Source organism: Thalassophryne amazonica, chromosome 9 (genome assembly GCF_902500255.1).
Source record: "Thalassophryne amazonica chromosome 9, fThaAma1.1, whole genome shotgun sequence".
NCBI classification, from domain to species: domain Eukaryota; kingdom Metazoa; phylum Chordata; class Actinopteri; order Batrachoidiformes; family Batrachoididae; genus Thalassophryne; species Thalassophryne amazonica.
In genome coordinates, this window is record NC_047111.1 from 118,068,189 (window position 1) to 118,092,744 (window position 24,556).

The 24,556-nt window shown below is 40.2% G+C and overlaps 1 protein-coding gene across 1 annotated transcript in view; it reads left to right on the plus strand.

The window, feature by feature from the left end:
- Positions 1-17,843, plus strand: part of si:dkey-250d21.1 — a 121,339-nt gene extending 103,496 nt beyond the window's left edge. The window contains exon 11 of the mRNA XM_034179123.1: positions 16,170-17,843. Within this exon, the coding sequence (XP_034035014.1) occupies positions 16,170-17,701 (1,532 nt within the window). The 3' untranslated portion in view covers positions 17,702-17,843. The remainder of the gene's footprint in view (positions 1-16,169) is intronic.
- Positions 17,844-24,556: the final 6,713 nt, after the last annotated feature.

Consider the following 24,556-nt stretch of genomic DNA (forward strand, 5'->3'; position numbering starts at 1 on the left):
GTGCAAAAAATGAAAAAATCCCTTTGGCGACAGAAAAAACAAACGAGCTGCTTTTATGTGCGCAGCTGAGTGCAACACACAACCAAAATGTGCTCAACTAAATAACGCCGGAGCTGAAACAACAGACGCAGTAGTTACCTTTGTCCGGGGAAACGGGGCTACGACTGTAACACAGGAAGCCCAGCGACCCGTGCTAACAGAGCTCCGCCGTGCGCGTGACCCCATTACAAACGCACTCTTGCAGCTCCCGTTTAAACCTCTTATCCGGTCGGAGTGTGACGCGAAGCCGTCGCCAGTCACACTCCACCACGACCCACGGATAAGGCACAACACAGGAACACGGCTGCAAGAGAGCACAAATCAGTATCCAGTAATGGGTTCTCAAACACGCACCTTCCGGGCGGAGAGCCCCGCAACTGATCCGGATAACCACTGAACGTCTGCTGCCGCCTTCCCGGCGCGTTACCGTCTCTGCTACCGCTGGGTCCGTGATGTTTGGCCAGAGACTACTGTTATGTGTCGGACGCAGCTCGGAGAACCGACCAGCGTTTGAAGGACCCAGTATGAAATAAGCAGAGCACGGTACAAAGGCTAACTGAATTTAATACATAACAGTGATAATATAATAACAAAAAGGTGCGGTCTGGCGTGGTGCGCTCCCAGCAGCGCTAACGGTCCGGAGCCAGAAGCTGTTTCGGACCCAAGGACCCCGCCGACACCCCCCAGGTGGCCGCAACAACCGAGTCTGTGAAAGAAGGAACCATTATGTGAGTCCACACTCTACACACAGAACACTTAAAGGTGTACAAACAGCAAACACTTCCTGGCTTGATTACTGATCAGCTTCCCAACCTGCAGGCATGGAACATCCAGTTCACAAAACTCCACTGCAGTGGAAGCTGATACATGACTAACAAACAGCTCAATACAATAAGGTGTGAGGGACACCACATTTACTGACTGTATAACTGTTAGTCACAAAATCTAACGTACCTCAGGAAGTGTGCTGACGAGCGTGAAACCTCACCCCCTCCTCTTTCACAGACTGTGCATCAAACCTGGACGTTCTCAGCATCCGCTGCTGATGAGATGGCTCCCAAGACGACGATCTCACCCGTCTGGTCACAAGGTCGAGTCTCTGGCAAATACACACTGTGCACTCCAGTCTTAAATGCCAACATGTTCCAATCCATCCAGATGCACCACAGCTGTGAGTCCTGACGAGTCGCAGGTTATCAGGGTGAGGTCCTGACAGCCTCAGCAACACAGCCACTCAGTCCCAAATGCACGCCACCTGGGAGGAAAACCAAAAGACAGAAACAAACCGGCAGCCAGGCCCCCCCAGCCATATAACAGTACCCCACCCTCACGGGAAGCCTCCCGGCGACCACGCACACCTGGCCCAGGAGAAACACCCCCCTCCAGGGACCATGGCTGGAAACCGTGTCCGCGTTCATCCTCCAACAGACTGGTTGAACTGGCTGCATCTTTGCCCTTGTTTCTGACAGTCTCTTAGCACAGGTGTGGCCAGGAGTTCCTACACCTGTGCGGTCAGCCTTTATCCAAACATGTGTAATCAGTCATAAAACAAAACAACCAAAACACCCCCCCCCCTCCCCAGGGGACCGTCCCATCAAACCCCAGGGAAGGGGAGAAAGGAAAAACAACCCAAACTTGAGCTCAAACAAAAATGCCAAAATACCCCCCCTCCTCCCCCCAAACGACACGTAGGGACCAACACCCCCCAGAGGGCCTCCCGCCAGCTCCAGGAGTAATAACCACGGCCGAGGTCCCTCTGGGATCCAACGTCACCCACGGGGACTACCAGCGCCTCCCAGAGGACCACTCGTCAACCCCAGGAGACGCCTCCCCTCATGACCAATGGACCCAGCCCCGGCCGTCCACGGCTAGATGGACCCAACGCCCTTTCCCCCCCAGAGGACACCACAGTCAAACCCTGAGGGCGGAAACTGGGGGGGGAAACAAAAAGATACCCCAAACCCCCCCCTCCCCTCCCGGGTGCAGAGGCTACCTGGGAAACGCCCAGCACAACCTAACTGCACCCCTCCAGCAATGCCGACACTACGGCACACCCGGCTGGAGTCAGAGGAGAAGAGAGGGCATAACAAAAAATAAAGAGAAAAAACAACCCAAGTACCACCCCATCACCCCCCAGGGGACCGTTCCATCTAACCCTGGGGATGTGAAACAAAAAGAAATAAAAGAAAAAACAAACAGACCAACACACAGTTGTTTGGGTCCTTTTTTTTGTTTTTTTTTGTTTTTTTCCAGACAGGCTGCAGGGTCACAACCCCAGACAAATAGTGGACAACAAAAAATAAAATCCCACACAAAAACCAACTCAAAAAACACCCACACAAAATGAACTAACAAAACAAATCAGTGAGTTATACCGTCAAGCTCAACCAAATGGAACACACCTGTTCCTACTCAAGAGCTTGACGGTAACGTGATTCAGTCACCACAAGGGGGAGCCAGAGTGCAAAAAATGAAAAAATCCCTTTGGCGACAGAAAAAACAAACGAGCTGCTTTTATGTGCGCAGCTGAGTGCAACACACAACCAAAATGTGCTCAACTAAATAACGCCGGAGCTGAAACAACAGACGCAGTAGTTACCTTTGTCCGGGGAAACGGGGCTACGACTGTAACACAGGAAGCCCAGCGACCCGTGCTAACAGAGCTCCGCCGTGCGCGTGACCCCATTACAAACGCACTCTTGCAGCTCCCGTTTAAACCTCTTATCCGGTCGGAGTGTGACGCGAAGCCGTCGCCAGTCACACTCCACCACGACCCACGGATAAGGCACAACACAGGAACACGGCTGCAAGAGAGCACAAATCAGTATCCAGTAATGGGTTCTCAAACACGCACCTTCCGGGCGGAGAGCCCCGCAACTGATCCGGATAACCACTGAACGTCTGCTGCCGCCTTCCCGGCGCGTTACCGTCTCTGCTACCGCTGGGTCCGTGATGTTTGGCCAGAGACTACTGTTATGTGTCGGACGCAGCTCGGAGAACCGACCAGCGTTTGAAGGACCCAGTATGAAATAAGCAGAGCACGGTACAAAGGCTAACTGAATTTAATACATAACAGTGATAATATAATAACAAAAAGGTGCGGTCTGGCGTGGTGCGCTCCCAGCAGCGCTAACGGTCCGGAGCCAGAAGCTGTTTCGGACCCAAGGACCCCGCCGACACCCCCCAGGTGGCCGCAACAACCGAGTCTGTGAAAGAAGGAACCATTATCTGAGTCCACACTCTACACACAGAACACTTAAAGGTGTACAAACAGCAAACACTTCCTGGCTTGATTACTGATCAGCTTCCCAACCTGCAGGCATGGAACATCCAGTTCACAAAACTCCACTGCAGTGGAAGCTGATACATGACTAACAAACAGCTCAATACAATAAGGTGTGAGGGACACCACATTTACTGACTGTATAACTGTTAGTCACAAAATCTAACGTACCTCAGGAAGTGTGCTGACGAGCGTGAAACCTCACCCCCTCCTCTTTCACAGACTGTGCATCAAACCTGGACGTTCTCAGCATCCGCTGCTGATGAGATGGCTCCCAAGACGACGATCTCACCCGTCTGGTCACAAGGTCGAGTCTCTGGCAAATACACACTGTGCACTCCAGTCTTAAATGCCAACATGTTCCAATCCATCCAGATGCACCACAGCTGTGAGTCCTGACGAGTCGCAGGTGATCAGGGTGAGGTCCTGACAGCCTCAGCAACACAGCCACTCAGTCCCAAATGCACGCCACCTGGGAGGAAAACCAAAAGACAGAAACAAACCGGCAGCCAGGCCCCCCCAGCCATATAACATTTTCTTTGTTTCAGAGGGCTTCATACTCAATAAAATTCACCAGAATATACAAAATTTGGCTTGCTCTTTTAAAATATTTCTGTGGGAGATTCACCAGACCCCCATAGTTTTAAGTGAGTTTTCTTTGTTTCAGAGGGCTTCATACTCATTAAAATTCACCAGAATAAACAAAATTTGGCTTGCTCTTTTAAAAAAATTCTGTGGGAGATTCACCAGACCCCCATAGTTTTAAGTGAGTTTTCTTTGTTTCAGAGGGCTTCATACCCATTAAAATTCACCAGAATATACAAAATTTGACTTGCTCTTTTAAAATATTTCTGGGGGAGATCCCCCAGACCCCTGTGTAATCAATAGTGTGTTTTTACTTCACACTTTAAAGTGACTTTTATTTGTTTCAGAGGGCTTCGTACTCATTAAAATTCACCAGAATATACAAAATTTGGCTTGCTCTTTTAAAAAAATTCTGTGGGAGATCCCCCAGACCCCCATAGTTTGAAGTAAGTTTTCTTTGTTTCAGAGGGCTTCATACTAATTAAAATTCACCAGAATATACAAAATTTGGCTTGCTCTTTTAAAAAAATTCTGTGGGAGATCCCCCAGACCCCCATAGTTTGAAGTGAGTTTTCTTTGTTTCAGAGGGCTTCATACTCATTAAAATTCACCAGAATATACAAAATTTGGCTTGCTCTTTTAAAAAAAATTCTGTGGGAGATCCCCCAGACCCCCATAGTTTTAAGTGAGTTTTCTTTGTTTCAGAGGGCTTCATACCCATTAAAATTCACCAGAATATACAAAATTTGACTTGCTCTTTTAAAATATTTCTGGGGAAGATCCCCCAGACCCCTGTGTAATCAATAGTGTGTTTTTACTTCACACTTTAAAGTGACTTTTATTTGTTTCAGAGGGCTTCGTACTCATTAAAATTCACCAGAATATACAAAATTTGGCTTGCTCTTTTAAAAAAATTCTGTGGGAGATTCACCAGACCCCCATAGTTTTAAGTGAGTTTTCTTTGTTTCAGAGGGCTTCATACCCATTAAAATTCACCAGAATATACTAAATTTGACTTGCTCTTTTAAAATATTTCTGGGGGAGATCCCCCAGACCCCTGTGTAATCAATAGTGTGTTTTTACTTCACACTTTAAAGTGACTTTTATTTGTTTCAGAGGGCTTCGTACTCATTAAAATTCACCAGAATATACAAAATTTGGCTTGCTCTTTTAAAAAAATTCTGTGGGAGATCCCCCAGACCCCCATAGTTTTAAGTGAGTTTTCTTTGTTTCAGAGGGCTTCATACTCATTAAAATTCACCAGAATATACAAAATTTGGCTTGCTCTTTTAAAAAAAAATTCTGTGGGAGATCCCCCAGACCCCCATAGTTTGAAGTGAGTTTTCTTTGTTTCAGAGGGCTTCATACTCATTAAAATTCACCAGAATATACAAAATTTGGCTTGCTCTTTTAAAAAAAATTCTGTGGGAGATCCCCCAGACCCCCATAGTTTGAAGTGAGTTTTCTTTGTTTCAGAGGGCTTCATACTCATTAAAATTCACCAGAATATACAAAATTTGGCTTGCTCTTTTTAAAAAAAATCTGTGGGAGATCCCCCAGACCCCCATAGTTTTAAGTGAGTTTTCTTTGTTTCAGAGGGCTTCATACTCATTAAAATTCACCAGAATATACAAAATTTGGCTTGCTCTTTTAAAAAAAATTCTGTGGGAGATCCCCCAGACCCCCATAGTTTTAAGTGAGTTTTCTTTGTTTCAGAGGGCTTCATACTCATTAAAATTCACCAGAATATACAAAATTTGGCTTGCTCTTTTAAAAAAAATTCTGTGGGAGATCCCCCAGACCCCCATAGTTTGAAGTGAGTTTTCTTTGTTTCAGAGGGCTTCATACTCATTAAAATTCACCAGAATATACAAAATTTGGCTTGCTCTTTTAAAAAAATTCTGTGGGAGATCCCCCAGACCCCCATAGTTTTAAGTGAGTTTTCTTTGTTTCAGAGGGCTTCATACTCATTAAAATTCACCAGAATATACAAAATTTGGCTTGCTCTTTTAAAAAAAATTCTGTGGGAGATCCCCCAGACCCCCATAGTTTTAAGTGAGTTTTCTTTGTTTCAGAGGGCTTCATACTCATTAAAATTCACCAGAATATACAAAATTTGGCTTGCTCTTTTAAAAAAAATTCTGTGGGAGATCCCCCAGACCCCCATAGTTTTAAGTGAGTTTTCTTTGTTTCAGAGGGCTTCATACTCATTAAAATTCACCAGAATATACAAAATTTGGCTTGCTCTTTTAAAATATTTCTGGGGGAGATCCCCCAGACCCCTGTGTAATCAATAGTGTGTTTTTACTTCACACTTTAAAGTGACTTTTATTTGTTTCAGAGGGCTTCGTACTCATTAAAATTCACCAGAATATACAAAATTTGACTTGCTCTTTTAAAAAAAATTCTGTTGGAGATCCCCCAGACCCCCATAGTTTGAAGTGAGTTTTCTTTGTTTCAGAGGGCTTCATACTCATTAAAATTCACCAGAATATACAAAATTTGGCTTGCTCTTTTAAAAAAATTCTGTGGGAGATCCCCCAGACCCCCATAGTTTGAAGTGAGTTTTCTTTGTTTCAGAGGGCTTCATACTCATTAAAATTCACCAGAATATACAAAATTTGGCTTGCTCTTTTAACAAAAATTCTGTGGGAGATCCCCCAGACCCCTGCGTAATCAATAGTGTGTTTTTACTTCACACTTTAAAGTGACTTTTATTTGTTTCAGAGGGCATCATACTCATTAAAATTCACCAGAATATACAAAATTTGACTTGCTCTTTTAAAACAATTTCTGGGGGAGATCCCCCAGACTCCTCCATAATCAATAGTGTGTTTTTACTTCACACTTTAAAGTGACTTTTATTTGTTTCAGAGGGCTTCATACTCATTAAAATTCACCAGAATATACAAAATTTGGCTTGCTCTTTTAAAAAAAAATTCTGTGGGAGATCCCCCAGACCCCTGCGTAATCAATAGTGTGTTTTTACTTCACACTTTAAAGTGACTTTTATTTGTTTCAGAGGGCATCATACTCATTAAAATTCACCAGAATATACAAAATTTGACTTGCTCTTTTAAAACAATTTCTGGGGGAGATCCCCCAGACTCCTCCATAATCAATAGTGTGTTTTTACTTCACACTTTAAAGTGACTTTTATTTGTTTCAGAGGGCTTCATACTCATTAAAATTCACCAGAATATACAAAATTTGGCTTGCTCTTTTAAAAAAAAATTCTGTGGGAGATCCCCCAGACCCCCATAGTTTGAAGTGAGTTTTCTTTGTTTCAGAGGGCTTCATACTCATTAAAATTCACCAGAATATACAAAATTTGACTTGCTCTTTTAAAATATTTCTGGGGGAGATCCCCCAGACCCCTGTGTAATCAATAGTGTGTTTTTACTTCACACTTTAAAGTGACTTTTATTTGTTTCAGAGGGCTTCGTACTCATTAAAATTCACCAGAATATACAAAATTTGACTTGCTCTTTTAAAAAAAATTCTGTGGGAGATCCCCCAGACCCCCATAGTTTGAAGTGAGTTTTCTTTGTTTCAGAGGGCTTCATACTCATTAAAATTCACCAGAATATACAAAATTTGGCTTGCTCTTTTAACAAAAATTCTGTGGGAGATTCACCAGACCCCCATAGTTTGAAGTGAGTTTTCTTTGTTTCAGAGGGCTTCATACTCATTAAAATTCACCAGAATATACAAAACTTGGCTTGTTCTTTTAAAAAAATTCTGTGGGAGATCCCCCAGACCCCCATAGTTTGAAGTGAGTTTTCTTTGTTTCAGAGGGCTTCATACTCATTAAAATTCACCAGAATATACAAAATTTGGCTTGCTCTTTTAAAAAAAATTCTGTGGGAGATCCCCCAGACCCCCATAGTTTTAAGTGAGTTTTCTTTGTTTCAGAGGGCTTCATACTCATTAAAATTCACCAGAATATACAAAATTTGGCTTGCTCTTTTAACAAAAATTCTGTGGGAGATCCCCCAGACCCCTGCGTAATCAATAGTGTGTTTTTACTTCACACTTTAAAGTGACTTTTATTTGTTTCAGAGGGCATCATACTCATTAAAATTCACCAGAATATACAAAATTTGACTTGCTCTTTTAAAACAATTTCTGGGGGAGATCCCCCAGACTCCTCCATAATCAATAGTGTGTTTTTACTTCACACTTTAAAGTGACTTTTATTTGTTTCAGAGGGCTTCATACTCATTAAAATTCACCAGAATATACAAAATTTGGCTTGCTCTTTTAAAAAAAAATTCTGTGGGAGATCCCCCAGACCCCCATAGTTTGAAGTGAGTTTTCTTTGTTTCAGAGGGCTTCATACTCATTAAAATTCACCAGAATATACAAAATTTGGCTTGCTCTTTAAACAAAAATTCTGGGGGAGATCCCCAGACCCCCATAGTTTGAAGTGAGTTTTCTTTGTTTCAGAGGGCTTCATACACATTAAAATTCACCAGAATATACAAAATTTGACTTGCTCTTTAAAAAAAAATTCTGGGGAGATCCCCCAGACCCCCATAGTTTGAAGTGAGTTTTCTTTGTTTCAGAGGGCTTCATACTCATTAAAATTCACCAGAATATACAAAATTTGGCTTGCTCTTTTAAAAAAAAATTCTGTGGGAGATCCCCCAGACCCCCATAGTTTGAAGTGAGTTTTCTTTGTTTCAGAGGGCTTCATACACATTAAAATTCACCAGAATATACAAAATTTGACTTGCTCTTAAAAAAAAAAACAAATCTGGGGAGATCCCCCAGACCCCATAGTTTGAAGTGAGTTTTCTTTGTTTCAGAGGATTTCATACACATTAAAATTCACCAGAATATACAAAATTTGACTTGCTCTTTTAAAAAAAAATCTGTGGGAGATCCCCCAGAACCCCCATAGTTTAAGTGAGTTTTCTTGTTTCAGAGGGCTTCATACTCATTAAAATTCACCAGAAATACAAAATTGGGCTTGCTATTTTAAAAAAATTCTGTGGGAGATCCCCCAGACCCCATAGTTTAAGTGAGTTTTCTTTGTTCAGAGGGCTTCATACTCATTAAAATCACCAGAATATACAAAATTTGGCTTGCTCTTTTAACAAAAAATTCTGTGGGAGATCCCCCAGACCCCTGCGTAATCAATAGTGTGTTTTTTACTTCACACTTAAGTGACTTTTATTTGTTTCAGAGGGCATCATACTCATTAAAATTCACCAGAATATACAAATTTGACTTGCTCTTTTAAAACAATTTCTGGGGGAGATCCCCCAGACTCCTCCATAATCAATAGTGTGTTTTTACTTCACACTTTAAAGTGACTTTTATTTGTTTCAGAGGGCTTCATACTCATTAAAATTCACCAGAATATACAAAATTTGGCTTGCTCTTTTAAAAAAATTCTGTGGGAGATCCCCCAGACCCCCATAGTTTTAAGTGAGTTTTCTTTGTTTCAGAGGGCTTCATACTCATTAAAATTCACCAGAATATACAAAATTTGGCTTGCTCTTTTAAAAAAAAATTCTGTGGGAGATCCCCCAGACCCCCATAGTTTGAAGTGAGTTTTCTTTGTTTCAGAGGGCATCATACTCATTATAATTCACCAGAATATACAAAATTTGGCTTGCTCTTTTAAAAAAAATTCTGTGGGAGATCCCCCAGACCCCCATAGTTTGAAGTGAGTTTTCTTTGTTTCAGAGGGCTTCATACTCATTAAAATTCACCAGAATATACAAAATTTGACTTGCTCTTTTAAAATATTTCTGGGGGAGATCCCCCAGACCCCTGTGTAATCAATAGTGTGTTTTTACTTCACACTTTAAAGTGACTTTTATTTGTTTCAGAGGGCTTCGTACTCATTAAAATTCACCAGAATATACAAAATTTGACTTGCTCTTTTAACAAAAATTCTGTGGGAGATTCACCAGACCCCCATAGTTTGAAGTGAGTTTTCTTTGTTTCAGAGGGCATCATACTCATTATAATTCACCAGAATATACAAAATTTGGCTTGCTCTTTTAAAAAAATTCTGTGGGAGATCCCCCAGACCCCCATAGTTTGAAGTGAGTTTTCTTTGTTTCAGAGGGCTTCATACTCATTAAAATTCACCAGAATATACAAAATTTGGCTTGCTCTTTTAACAAAAATTCTGTGGGAGATCCCCCAGACCCCTGCGTAATCAATAGTGTGTTTTTACTTCACACTTTAAAGTGACTTTTATTTGTTTCAGAGGGCATCATACTCATTAAAATTCACCAGAATATACAAAATTTGACTTGTTCTTTAAAAAAAAAAAATTCTGAGGGAGAATCCCCAGACCCCCATAGTTTGAAGTGAGTGTCTTTGTTTCAGAGGGCTTCATACCATTAAATTCCACCAGAATATACAAACTTTGACTTGCTTCTTTAAAAAAAAAAATTCTGGGGGAGATCCCCCAGACCCCTATAGTTTGAAGTGAGTTTCTTTGTTTCAGAGGGCTTCATACCCATTAAAATTCACCAGAATATACAAAATTTGACTTGTTCTTTTAAAAAAAAAATTCTGAGGGAGATCCCCCAGACCCCCATAGTTTGAAGTGAGTTTTCTTTGTTTCAGAGGGCTTCATACCATTAAATTCCCCAGAATATACAAAATTGACTTGCTCTTTTAAAAAAAAATTTCTGGGGGAGATCCCCCAGACCCCCATAGTTTGAAGTGAGTTTTCTTTGTTTCAGAGGGCTTCATACTCATTAAAATTCACCAGAATATACAAAATTTGACTTGCTCTTTTAAAAAAAATTCTGTGGGAGATCCCCCAGACCCCCATAGTTTGAAGTGAGTTTTCTTTGTTTCAGAGGGCTTCATACTCATTAAAATTCACCAGAATATACAAAATTTGGCTTGCTCTTTTAAAAAAATTCTGTGGGAGATCCCCCAGACCCCCATAGTTTGAAGTGAGTTTTCTTTGTTTCAGAGGGCTTCATACTCATTAAAATTCACCAGAATATACAAAATTTGACTTGCTCTTTTAAAAAAAATTCTGTGGGAGATCCCCCAGACCCCCATAGTTTGAAGTGAGTTTTCTTTGTTTCAGAGGGCTTCATACTCATTAAAATTCACCAGAATATACAAAATTTGGCTTGCTCTTTTAAAAAAAATTCTGTGGGAGATCCCCCAGACCCCCATAGTTTTAAGTGAGTTTTCTTTGTTTCAGAGGGCTTCATACTCATTAAAATTCACCAGAATATACAAAATTTGGCTTGCTCTTTTAAAAAAAATTCTGTGGGAGATCCCCCAGACCCCCATAGTTTGAAGTGAGTTTTCTTTGTTTCAGAGGGCTTCATACTCATTAAAATTCACCAGAATATACAAAATTTGGCTTGCTCTTTTAAAAAAAATTCTGTGGGAGATCCCCCAGACCCCCATAGTTTTAAGTGAGTTTTCTTTGTTTCAGAGGGCTTCATACTCATTAAAATTCACCAGAATATACAAAATTTGGCTTGCTCTTTTAACAAAAATTCTGTGGGAGATTCACCAGACCCCCATAGTTTGAAGTGAGTTTTCTTTGTTTCAGAGGGCATCATACTCATTATAATTCACCAGAATATACAAAATTTGGCTTGCTCTTTTAAAAAAATTCTGTGGGAGATCCCCCAGACCCCCATAGTTTGAAGTGAGTTTTCTTTGTTTCAGAGGGCTTCATACTCATTAAAATTCACCAGAATATACAAAATTTGGCTTGCTCTTTTAAAAAAAATCTGTGGGAGATCCCCCAGACCCCCATAGTTTTAAGTGAGTTTTCTTTGTTTCAGAGGGCTTCATACTCATTAAAATTAACCAGAATATACAAAATTTGGCTTGCTCTTTTAACAAAAATTCTGTGGGAGATCCCCCAGACCCCTGCGTAATCAATAGTGTGTTTTTACTTCACACTTTAAAGTGACTTTAATTTGTTTCAGAGGGCATCATACTCATTATAATTCACCAGAATATACAAAATTTGACTTGCTCTTTTAAAACAATTTCTGGGGGAGATCCCCCAGACTCCTCCATAATCAATAGTGTGTTTTTACTTCACACTTTAAAGTGACTTTTATTTGTTTCAGAGGGCTTCATACTCATCAAAATTCACCAGAATATACAAAATTTGGCTTGCTCTTTTAAAAAAAAATTCTGTGGGAGATCCCCCAGACCCCTGCGTAATCAATAGTGTGTTTTTACTTCACACTTTAAAGTGACTTTTATTTGTTTCAGAGGGCATCATACTCATTAAAATTCACCAGAATATACAAAATTTGACTTGCTCTTTTAAAACAATTTCTGGGGGAGATCCCCCAGACTCCTCCATAATCAATAGTGTGTTTTTACTTCACACTTTAAAGTGAGTTTTCTTTGTTTCAGAGGGCTTCATACTCATTAAAATTCACCAGAATATACAAAATTTGGCTTGCTCTTTTAAAAAAAATTCTGTGGGAGATCCCCCAGACCCCCATAGTTTTAAGTGAGTTTTCTTTGTTTCAGAGGGCTTCATACTCATTAAAATTCACCAGAATATACAAAATTTGACTTGCTCTTTTAAAATATTTCTGGGGGAGATCCCCCAGACCCCTCCATAATCAATACTGTGTTTTTACTTCACAGATTGAAGTGACTTCAAAGCGCATATTAAACAAATATGTAGGACTGCCTTTTTGCATTTACGCAATATCTCTAAAATCAGAAAGGTCTTGTCTCAGAGTGATGCTGAAAAATTAATTCATGCATTTATTTCCTCTAGGCTGGACTATTGTAATTCATTATTATCAGGTTGTCCTAAAAGTTCCCTAAAAAGCCTTCAGTTGGTTCAGAATGCTGCAGCTAGAGTACTGACGGGGACTAGCAGGAGAGAGCATATCTCACCCGTGTTGGCCTCTCTTCATTGGCTTCCTGTTAATTCTAGAATAGAATTTAAAATTCTTCTTCTTACTTATAAGGTTTTGAATAATCAGGTCCCATCTTATCTTAGGGACCTCGTAGTACCATATTACCCCATTAGAGCGCTTCGCTCTCAGACTGCAGGCTTACTTGTAGTTCCTAGGGTTTGTAAGAGTAGAATGGGAGGCAGAGCCTTCAGCTTTCAGGCTCCTCTCCTGTGGAACCAGCTCCCAATTCAGATCAGGGAGACAGACACCCTCTCTACTTTTAAGATTAGGCTTAAAACTTTCCTTTTCGCTAAGGCTTATAGTTAGGGCTGGATTAGGTGACCCTGGACCATCCCTTGGTTATGCTGCTTTAGACGTAGACTGTGGGGGGGTTCCCATGATGCACTGTTTCTTTCTCTTTTTGCTCCTGTATGCACCACTCTGCATTTAATCATTAGTGATCGATCTCTGCCCCCCTTCACAGCATGTCTTTTTCCTGGTTCTTTCCCTCAGCCCCAACCAGTCTCAGCAGAAGACTGCCCCTCCCTGAGCCTGGTTCTGCTGGAGGTTTCTTCCTGTTAAAAGGGAGTTTTCCCTTCCCACTGTAGCCAAGTGCTTGCTCATAGGGGGTCGTTTTGACCGTTGGGGTTTTTCATAATTATTGTATGGCCTTGCCTTACAATATAGAGCGCCTTGGGGCAACTGTTTGTTGTGATTTGGCGCTATATAAGAAAAAAGTTGATTGATTGATTGATTGATTGATTGATTGACTTTTATTTGTTTCAGAGGGCTTCATGCTCAGTAAAATTCACCAGAATATACAAAATTTGGCTTGCTCTTTTAAAAAATTTCTGGGGGAGATCCCCCAGACCCCCATAGTTTGAAGTGAGTTTTCTTTGTTTCAGAGGGCTTCATACGCATTCAAATTCACCAGAATATACAAAATTTGGCTTGCTCTTTTAAAAAAATTCTGTGGGAGATTCACCAGACCCCCATAGTTTGAAGTAAGTTTTCTTTGTTTCAGAGGGCTTCATACCCATTAAAATTCACCAGAATATACAAAATTTGGCTTGCTCTTTTAAAAAAATTCTGTGGGCGATCCCCCAGACCCCCATAGTTTGAAGTGAGTTTTCTTTGTTTCAGAGGGCTTCATACCCATTAAAATTCACCAGAATATACAAAATTTGACTTGCTCTTTTAAAAAAATTTCTGGGGGAGATCCCCGCAGACTCCTCCATAATCAATAGTGTGTTTTTACTTCACACTTTAAAGTGACTTTTATTTGTTTCAGAGGGTTTCATACTCATTAAAATTCACCAGAATATACAAAATTTGGCTTGCTCTTTTAAAAAAAAATTCTGTGGGAGATCCCCCAGACCCCCCATAGTTTGAAGTGAGTTTTCTTTGTTTCAGAGGGCTTCATACCCATTAAAATTCACCAGAATATACAAAATTTGGCTTGCTCTTTTAAAAAAAAATTCTGTGGGAGATCCCCCAGACCCCCCATAGTTTGAAGTGAGTTTTCTTTGTTTCAGAGGGCTTCATACCCATTAAAATTCACCAGAATATACAAAATTTGGCTTGCTCTTTTAAAAAAAATTCTGTGGGAGATTCACCAGACCCCCATAGTTTGAAGTGAGTTTTCTTTGTTTCAGTGGGCTTCATACTCATTAAAATTCACCAGAATATACAAAATTTGGCTTGCTCTTTTAAAAAAAATTCTGTGGGAGATTCACCAGACCCCCATAGTTTGAAGTGAGTTTTCTTTGTTTCAGTGGGCTTCATACCCATTAAAATTCACCAGAATATACAAAATTTGACTTGCTTTTTAAAATATTTCTGGGGGAGATCCCCCAGACCCCTGCGTAATCAATAGTGTGTTTTTACTTCACACTTTAAAGTGACTTTTATTTGTTTCAGAGGGCTTCATACTGATTAAAATTCACCAGAATATACAAAATTTGACTTGCTCTTTTTTAAAAAATTTCTGTGGGAGATCCCCCAGACCCCCATAATCAATACTGTGTTTTTACTTCACAGATTGAAGTGACTTATTTGTTTCAGAGGGCTTCATACCTGTTAAAATTCACCAGAATGCACAAAATTTTAGTTGGTCTTTAAAAAATGTTCTGGGGGAGCACCCCAGACCCCCCAGAATCAAGACTACACCCAACCCCCCACCACCACCCTTTTATGTACCTTTATGTTCAAGTTTTGCATTCTTTTTATGCTTTGTCTCGCTCTCCTTAGAGGCTATTTAGAATAGATTTGTATGCTGTATAATGTGTTTATTGTATTTATTGAGGAAAAAAAGTGTGTGCCCCCACTACGCCACATTTTAGGGAATTGCTGGCATTGATTTTTGCCAGGAAAAAATTTCAGTCAGATGAAAATTTATTGCTTTAACCCATGTCATATGTGCATCAAGTATTGAGCAAAGGATGCGAATATTTTTGAACATGTGATTTCTTAGGGTTTTTTTTTATTATTTTGAATAAATTTGCCAAAAAAAAAAGAAAAAAAGGTGTTTTCGTGTTGTTATTATAGGGTGTTGTGAGTAGAATTTTGAGGGGAAAAATAAATTTATTCCATTTTGGAATAAAGCTGTAACCTAACAAAAATGTGGAAAAAGTGAGGTGCTGTGAAAACTTTCTGGATGCACAGTATGTGGATGGCAATATTCCATTATTAACTCAATTAAGACAATACTCTGAATAAGACTCTGCCATGTTAATGGCCTTTTTGGTTACCATAACCCAAATAAGGTCCTACTCTGAGTAAACAATAATCAAATGAAGATGTGGAGTATTCAGATCCAGATTGAAATATGTTTTTACCAACTTGGCTAGGTGGGATTTTCATTTGCTTGAGTTGGTAGAGCATTGTCTCGTGAAGGAGAAGTCTATATTACTCTTACAAATGGACATTGGAGGCATGATGTGTCAGGTGACTATGTCACTACTAGCACTAGCCCGACAACCGGCCCGGGTATGAATTGGGCTGGATACTGGCTTCCTTTTGGAGTGAGATTTCCCACTCCTAAACAACAATATAGGAGAGCGGCTCTCGCGCCATATCAATGTGAGGCTGATGCGTGGGCTGACGTCAGCGTCTCGGCCGCCAACCAATCACAGGCTAGGAGAGAGAGGCCAGTATCAGTTTAGGGCCGGTTGTTGGGCTGTACTAGCACTGGACTAAAAAAAAAAAAGGGAATTTTTTTTTTTTTTTTCGTAACAATCGAACCAGTCAAATAACAGAAATTGGTTGAAGCAAGCTTCTTTGCAAAAGTAATAAATTCACAGTCTTGTTGACTGTAATTAGAAAATGATCAATAATTGAAATCTGTGAAGATTTGTGATTTATGTTTTTATTTCTTTAATTAGAAGGCACTGAAGAAAATCCTGTGAATACAGCAGAGTTCCAGACCTCTAGTGAAGAAGAGCCCAAGGAGAGAGAGATAAAACTGGAAGACACTGATGTGATACTGGAAATTGTTTCGGGACCTCCAAAACCTGTGTCTTTCTATGACCTACAGCTACGTGAACAAATCATCAAAGAACTCTGGGATTCTCAGTTTTTCACCATTATAACTGAGCAGGCTGTTGAAATTGATGGTGACGCGTATGTCCCATTGTGCATCAGGTACTTGAACAAAGAGCATATCCAGTGCGAGGAAACACTGGCTTTCATCCCTTACGTAGAAGACACAGCTGCCCTTGTAGATGCTGTTGAGACGGCACTGTCTGAGAAATGGGGCCTCAACATGGCATATTGTAGAGGGCAGGCGTTGCTGAGTGTTGGAGAAGTAGGAGCTCAGATGCGGGCTGTAAGCGCAGCAATAGCAGAGAAGTATCCCCAGGCTATAAGAACTGTCAGCTCGGCTTTGTCCCTAAATGTGTGGCTGTCTAGGTCCTCTCCTGCAGAAGAAGCGGCTGATGGTGCCGTTTTGATGAGTAAAATTTTACGTTGGCTCACAGAGGATACACAGCGTCAGAACAAACTGGAAGAGATGATCCTTCATGTGTTCCAACACGATGAAGGAAAGTGTAACCAGCTGCAGGACAAACTTACAAAGAACTGGGATAAGTCCCATGACATGCATGAGGTGATGGTAGAGATCTTAGAAGCAGTCATATTCTGCCTGAATGAGCTGAAAGGGACAGGGAGCATTTCCAACCAGCAACAAGCCTCACAGTTTCTCAGTGCTATCAGACACTTTGAGTTTATCTTCTCATCAGTGGTGCAGAAGAATGTCTTGAGTGTAACTGAACAACTAAGTCGGTCACTTCAGGGCAAGCCCTTAGATATGTTGCTTGCAGCTAATACTTTGCCAGCTCTAAGAGCTTCCCTCTACAAACTGAAGAGCGATATCGATACCAATCACAAGGCCTGGTTTCAGGAATCGGTGGCATTGGCTTCTAAACTCCACGTTTCAATGTTGCATTTGGTCCTTTTGGAGCCGCTGTGCGAGTTTTACAAAGAATCCATAAGCATGAAGGTTGTAGACCACTCTATAGCAGAAATGGAGGACCTCTTCAGAGATAATGTTGTGGATGCCTTGAGATGTCTCAAGATTGTGCCTTATGCAATGTCCAAAGTAGACATCAGCTTTCTTAGTGGTCTTGTGTTCAGCATGTACAAGGAAGACTTGCCCGATCAGGCTTCCTTCTACAATGAAATGAAGCTGTGGAAGGAAAAATGGTTGGCTCCGATGGCAGGCTATCTCCCAACTACTGTGCTCGATGCTCTGAAGACGTCACAAATAAGAAGCTTCAGTAATATTGAAACTCTGCTCAGACTCCAGGTCATCTTACCATTTTCAAGGAGGGAGAGCAACTTCAAACAGGGAAGACGAAGCTTGCAGGAATTCATGCAGCAAGAAAAGAGATCTGTCACTGAGCTACATCCTTTGTAAATGTTACAAGTCTTCCATCGTTAGCAGTTTTTGTCTTTTTGTCGTAATGAGTTTCAGAGGCATCATTCACAACATAATTATGATCTATAACATCAACCCTGACTAAGGTCCCAAGTTCATAACTGGCTTGATATTTCAGTTTTTGTTTTGTCCTTTGTTTTTTTTTTTGTTTTTTTTTATGTAATTTGTTTTGAGACATCATTTTGTTGTTATCCTGCAAATGAAATTGTTTTTATTCTGTAGTTTGTACAGTTGTACTGCCCAAAGGGACCAATGTCTTGGCAAAAGAAAAAACCCAACATGAAGCAAAGCAATGCTCATATATGGTTAGCAACGCTTGTGTGCCTTGATGCAAAACTGATTCACTTCACCCCATGTGTCATGATAGTATAAATGAAATGTTCCACTGGCATTTGAACCAATTTAATTTTTTATTGTCAACAATGACCTGACTGACTTCTGTGTCACTTTTATGAATTTATTACAATCATTAAATTGCATCCCTGCATTTCTGGGCACAAATAGAAATGAGTTCTTCCATCATTTATTACAATGAATATCTCATTTCCTATCCCTTTACGGGAATGAATTTGCTGTAAACCTATCTTTGAGAGAATGTTTCCTTAATAGGAATACCTTCATACATATATATATATATATATATATATATATATATATATATATATATATTTGTCAAAAAAAGCAATAAAATGGTCCAAAAAGATGTATTTTCAGTTGTGGTTTTTAGATAATGGCATGTGTTAGCAATTCCTGAAGTCGGCACAAGATGGTGCAGTGAAGCAGCAATTCACATTTAAAGAAAAAGTCCTTTTGGCTGCTCCCTTTTTTTGTTGTTGTTACAGGGTCACCACAGCAGTTACAGCTGGATGGATCCTCATTGGTATTTAGCACAAGTTTTACACGAGATGCCCTTCCTGACGCAGATCCAGTTTTACCTGGAGAAACGCATACAGCTCCCCGGTGTTCCAAAGAGGTCCCCCGTCCAAATACTAAATACAAGTGTGATGTATGGTGTTCCACGTCTGATTGAGAATCATTAATCTCCATATGGATCTTAAATTTTGGGCATCAACAAAAGGCGTCCAAGACCTTTATAGTTACTGGATATTAAGAGTATATTTTTCTTAAATTGCAAAATTAGATGTATAAGATGAGCTATTCATATCTTTACAAATGGTAGTTAAAATGTTGATCACAGCTTAAAATAGCAGAATATTGATGAGCATCATAAACTAGACAAAATGATTCAAAAGCCTCACATTACAGTACGTGCTAATTCCATGTACTAAGGAGGCTTGAGATTGGTGGTTGATTGCCAAGCTGAGGCCTCTTGTAGGAACAAATATGTGAATGATGCTTAAACGTCTGGAAGGGCATCTGGCGTAAAACGTGTGCCAATTCAATATGCAGATCCACTTTGGACTTGCTGTGGCGACCCCGAGTGCAAAATGGGACCAGCTTGTGATATTTCAAATTTACCATAGCAAGCAGTCAAAAATGTCAAGGAGCACAAATAAATATCCTGGGATTCATCAAATTTGTAGCGGCTGCTAAAGTGTCTCCACATTTTTGAAGCAGTGATTTGAATGAGTTCTTTGGTGACTGAGAAGATGAAGTTCATCGATCGTGTGGACTGAAATGTTCAGACAGAGTTGAACAAGAATAATGCATTTGAGTGAGTGATACTGTAGATATGTTACAATTCAGTCCACCAATGAAGTGGCATCGCTGCAACATCAGCTTTGTGACAAACTGGTTTTACTGCTACAACCCCTGGCAATAATTATGGAATCACCGGCCTCGGAGGATGTTCATGCAGTTGTTTAATTTTGTAGAAAAAAAAGCAGATCACAGACATGACACAAAACTAAAGTCATTTCAAATGGCAACTTTCTGACTTTAAGAAACTATAAGAAATCAAGAAAAAAAAAAATTGTGGCAGTCAGTAACGGTTACTTTTTTAGACCAAGCAGAGGGAAAAAAAAATATGGAATCACTCAATTCTGAGGAATAAATTATGGAATCACCCTGGAAATTTTCATCCCCAAAACTAACACCTGCATCAAATCAGATCTGCTCGTTAGTCTGCATCTAAAAAGGAGTGATCACACCTTGGAGAGCTGTTGCACCAAGTGGACTGACATGAATCATGGCTCCAACACGAGAGATGTCAATTGAAACAAAGGAGAGGATTATCAAACTCTTAAAAGAGGGTAAATCATCACGCAATGTTGCAAAAGATGTTGGTTGTTCAGTCAGCTGTGCCTAAACTCTGGACCAAATACAAACAACATGGGAAGGTTGTTAAAGGCAAACATACTGGTAGACCAAGGAAGACATCAAAGCGTCAAGACAGAAAACTTAAAGCAATATGTCTCAAAAATTGAAAATGCACAACAAAACAAATGAGGAACGAATGGGAGGAAACTGGAGTCAACGTCTGTGACCGAACTGTAAGAAACCGCCTAAAGGAAATGGGATTTACATACAGAAAAGCTAAACGAAAGGCATCATTAACACCTAAACAGAAAAAAACAAGGTTACAATGGGCTAAGGAAAAGCATTCGTGGACTGTGGATGACTGGATGAAAGTCATATTTAGTGATGAATCTCGAATCTGCATTGGGCAAGGTGATGATGCTGGAACTTTTGTTTGGTGCCGTTCCAATGAGATTTATAAAGATGACTGCCTGAAGAGAACATGTAAATTTACACAGTCATTGATAATATGGGGCTGCATGTCAGGTAAAGGCACTGGGGAGATGGTTGTCATTACATCATCAATAAATGCACAAGTTTACGTTGATATTTTGGACACTTTTCTTATCCCATCAATTGAAAGGATGTTTTGGGATGATATCATTTTTCAAGATGATAATGCATCTTGCCATAGAGCAAAAACTGTGAAAACATTCCTTGCAAAAAGACACATAGGGTAAATGTCATGGCCTGCAAATAGTCCGGATCTTAATCCAATTGAAAATCTTTGGTGGAAGTTGAAGAGAATGGTCCATGACAAGGCTCCAACCTGCAAAGCTGATCTGGCAACAGCAATCAGAGAAAGTTGGAGCCAGATTGATGAAGAGTACTGTTTGTCACTCATTAAGTCCATACCTCAGAGACTGCAAGCTGTTAGAAAAGCCAGAGGTGGTGCAATAAAATACTAGTGATGTGTTGGAGCGTTCTTTTGTTTTTCATGATTCCATAATTTTTTTCCTCAGAATTGAGTGATTCCATATTTTTTTTTCCCTCTGCTTGGTCTAAAAAAGTAACCGTTACTGACTGCCACAATTTTTTTTCCTGATTTCTTATAGTGTTTCTTAAAGCCAGAAAGTTGCCATTTGAAATGACTTCAGTTTTGTGTCATGTCTGTGATCTGCTTTTTTTCTACAAAATTAAACAACTGAATGAACATCCTCCGAGGCCGGTGATTCCATCATTTTTGCCAGGGGTTGTATTTGCCAGTCATGCAGAGCATTCATACCACTGTTGGTGTCATAGTGGTCGGGTCATCGTGGATTTGCAGTTGGACTGCAGCTGTGCTGCTCTGTCAGACATCCTGAGAGTTTTTTGGATCCCTGAATAAGTTACTGGACTTCCTAGCTAGTCTTTACACGGGTACTGGGATTGCTGTACAATGGTTTGGGGGCGGAATCCCTGAGTGCTGTTCAGTGAATTAGTCTACGCAACTTTCAGGGTTTTCTGTCTCCTACTCTGTTCAGTGCTTACAAAGACTAGGTGTTGGGTACAGTTGTGAAATCCAATTTAGCTGCCTTTGTTGGTGAGGAAACAATTAACCTTTGCAGACAATACTGTGATCTTTGTGGATTCAGTAGATAACCTTGACTGTTGAAAAGTGAGGGAGGAATCAGACTGGATTTGCAGTGATCCTCAATTGTGGCTAACGCACTCAGGTGTTTAATGACTTTATGGACTCGGCCATCAGAAGTGCATCTGTATGCAGTGAAAGTGTTGACCTCTCAGCAATGACATTCATAGTTCTGCATTTTTGGCCTTTGAGATGAAGAGAGCCCTGGGAAGATCTTATGAAGTATTAAGATACCTGGACAGAGGTCATTGGTGGTGTCAGTACCTTTTCAGGAGAATGAAGATCCAAGTATTTAGGCCCTTGGTGTTTCCTATCCTACTGTGTGGCTTTGGACACAATCTGTGACCTGAGGTGGTGACTGGATGTTTCTGGCACTGAATACGGTTGGAATGCTTTAACTCAAATGAGGTGTACAGCTTCAAACATGAGGGAATTTCACCTACAATGTTTTGGATATGTATTGCGCTTCTGTGGGGCTGACCTGGAAAATGCGAAGGGGATGACCACATCTGGCTGCAGCAAATGTAGATGGCTACGTTTGAGTGGTGGGGACTGACCAATTGCCAGCTCAGACAAATCTTAGGTTTATAGTGTGGTGGACATGGCGGCGCGGCACCAGGGGCGCTCCCAGATCTGTTGTGAAGGACAATTTCAGTGTTGTCAAAATTTTAAAGTGCATAGCTATATTATAAAAGCCAAGTGGCCTCTGTGTGTGTGTGTGTGTATGTATATATATATATGTATGTATGTATGGCTTTGATCACACAGAAACTGGGGAGAACTGACATTTGCTGTTTGGTATGCTTATGTGTTTTCGGTAAAGGATGAACACTGCGAAAATGGAAAGTTGATAGGACAAATATTTTTGGAGAAATTAGCAATTTTAGCTAACCAGTAAACAATGGACATTGTGCTGCAATGCGCCATGGGAGTTGGGGGTTTTAAATGTTATTGTGGTTCATATTAGTTTAACAGTGTGTTAGTGTTATTGATTTATTGTGTTTTTGTAGTTTAATTCATTTAGACAGTTTAATTAAGTGTTATGTTGCTGTTACCATAACTGGAATGTGTACTGTAGCTGATTTCTTCCCTCCACCACTTGTGTTTCTGCATGGCTAAAATTAGAAGTACCTATTTGCAGCAGAATGTGGAAAAGACAAAAAGCTCTCTATGCGTTTGTGTAACTTCGATCACAGATAAACTGGGGGAGCTGACATTTGCCGTTTGGTATGCTTATGTATTTTGGCTCAAGGATGAACGGCGCCAAAATGGAACATTGATAGGACTAATATTTTTGGAGAAACTGCGGGTATTAGCTAACAAGACTGAACAATGGATGTTGCTAATTACATTCTGGACTCACACACCATTCCAACAAGGGGCAGTAAAAGTGAGTGGGTGATTTTATTTCATAAGTTCAATGTAAGTACACAATATAATTGTAAATATGTTAATAAAGATACATGAAGTTTCAGTAAGGTATGTCTTCTATAATACATTCCAATTCTAAGGTAGAACTCTACTAGTGTATACTAAGGTATATCTAAAAAAAAAAAAAAAAGAGTAGAGCCACTTAGGTGTCTGGTCTTGAGAACCAGGGATGGTAGGTTATAAGTGAAATGAGTGAAATAAAAAAGTGAATAAAAAGAAGTGAAAACACTTATTTCCATTGTGGTCCATTTAAGAATCAAATGAAGTAAAAGAAGTAATAAAATAATCATAGTAATAATAGTGATGATAATAATAGTGTGTATATGATAACAAGAACCTAAACAATTTCTAAATACATTAAGGCACTAAATTAACATTTAAAAAAAATTACATAATTAACAGGAAATAAAAGGGTTGAGTTTTTCTAAAAATGGTTGAGGTCTAAGGTTCTAAAAACATTCTGGATCACGCTTCATCTCAATTCATAATAGAAACTTTGCAGAATTTATTACCACCCTTGAAAAATGTCACCTACCTATTTTATAAACACTGCCCACTCTAGGGCCCATGGATCTCCATGGGCAACACGCTAGTGACCATTTAAAAGCGTAACATAGCTACTGTATGTCCATGAGAAAGCAAACTGTCAGCTTATGTTCCTGGCAAAGCTGTGATTGCTGGTGCTCAGCTCTGTATCTCCACATCAGCTGCTGAACCAACACATTTGTCCCCACTGTGGTTATGCGGTTTTATTATTTATGGTTTCGATGCAGAAGTGGGCATACATCTTCAGCGTGTGCATTTCAACATACCAAGAACATTGTTAATCCATCAGTAATACAAGGTACTGCAGTAATTGACCCGTGCACCAGGTTTTCCGCTGGAAGTCAAGGTTGTGCATTCATGTATGACCCGTGGCACTCTGTAATCATGTCCATACACATTCAGGATTTAACTATACTCTGGAGGGAAGCACAGGGGGCTTAACTGGATTTTATTTCAAGGTTCCCTTTTAGGGAAAATTGGCAACACATACATGAACTGGGCTCCTCTACGGGAGCAAAGTTTTTTGTTTGGATTCACTCAGTTGTCAGCATGTTGAGCCGTATCCTTAACACCACTACATTTTAAGATGTTTTAATTGTACATAAAATGACTGACACTTTTGATGGATACTCATTGTCTCTTTCCTGTACCAGTGGTGCCGTTGAGATATCGAAGCCCAAAAAATCTCTCCATCCTCAGTGATTACTGACATGAAGTAAGGGTCACCCCTTTTTAGTCAAATGAAGAAACATGTTTCACGGCAATTTTTAGGGGGAAAAAAATGTTGGTGCAAATACTGTAGAGAGCAGCCCAGCCTCACATTTATTTTCGTACCCCTGTCATGAAAAGCGCCCAATTTTTGTGACACAGCTTTTTTTTATTTTGCTATTTCTAATCTTCCCCTTCTTCTAACTGTAACCATAGCATTGGTGTCTACCCTCCCCTAACCATAACACCCCCAGACCAACCCCCCCGTCACCCTACATTTCATAACCCCGTCACGAAATATGCCCCGATTTTCATACCCC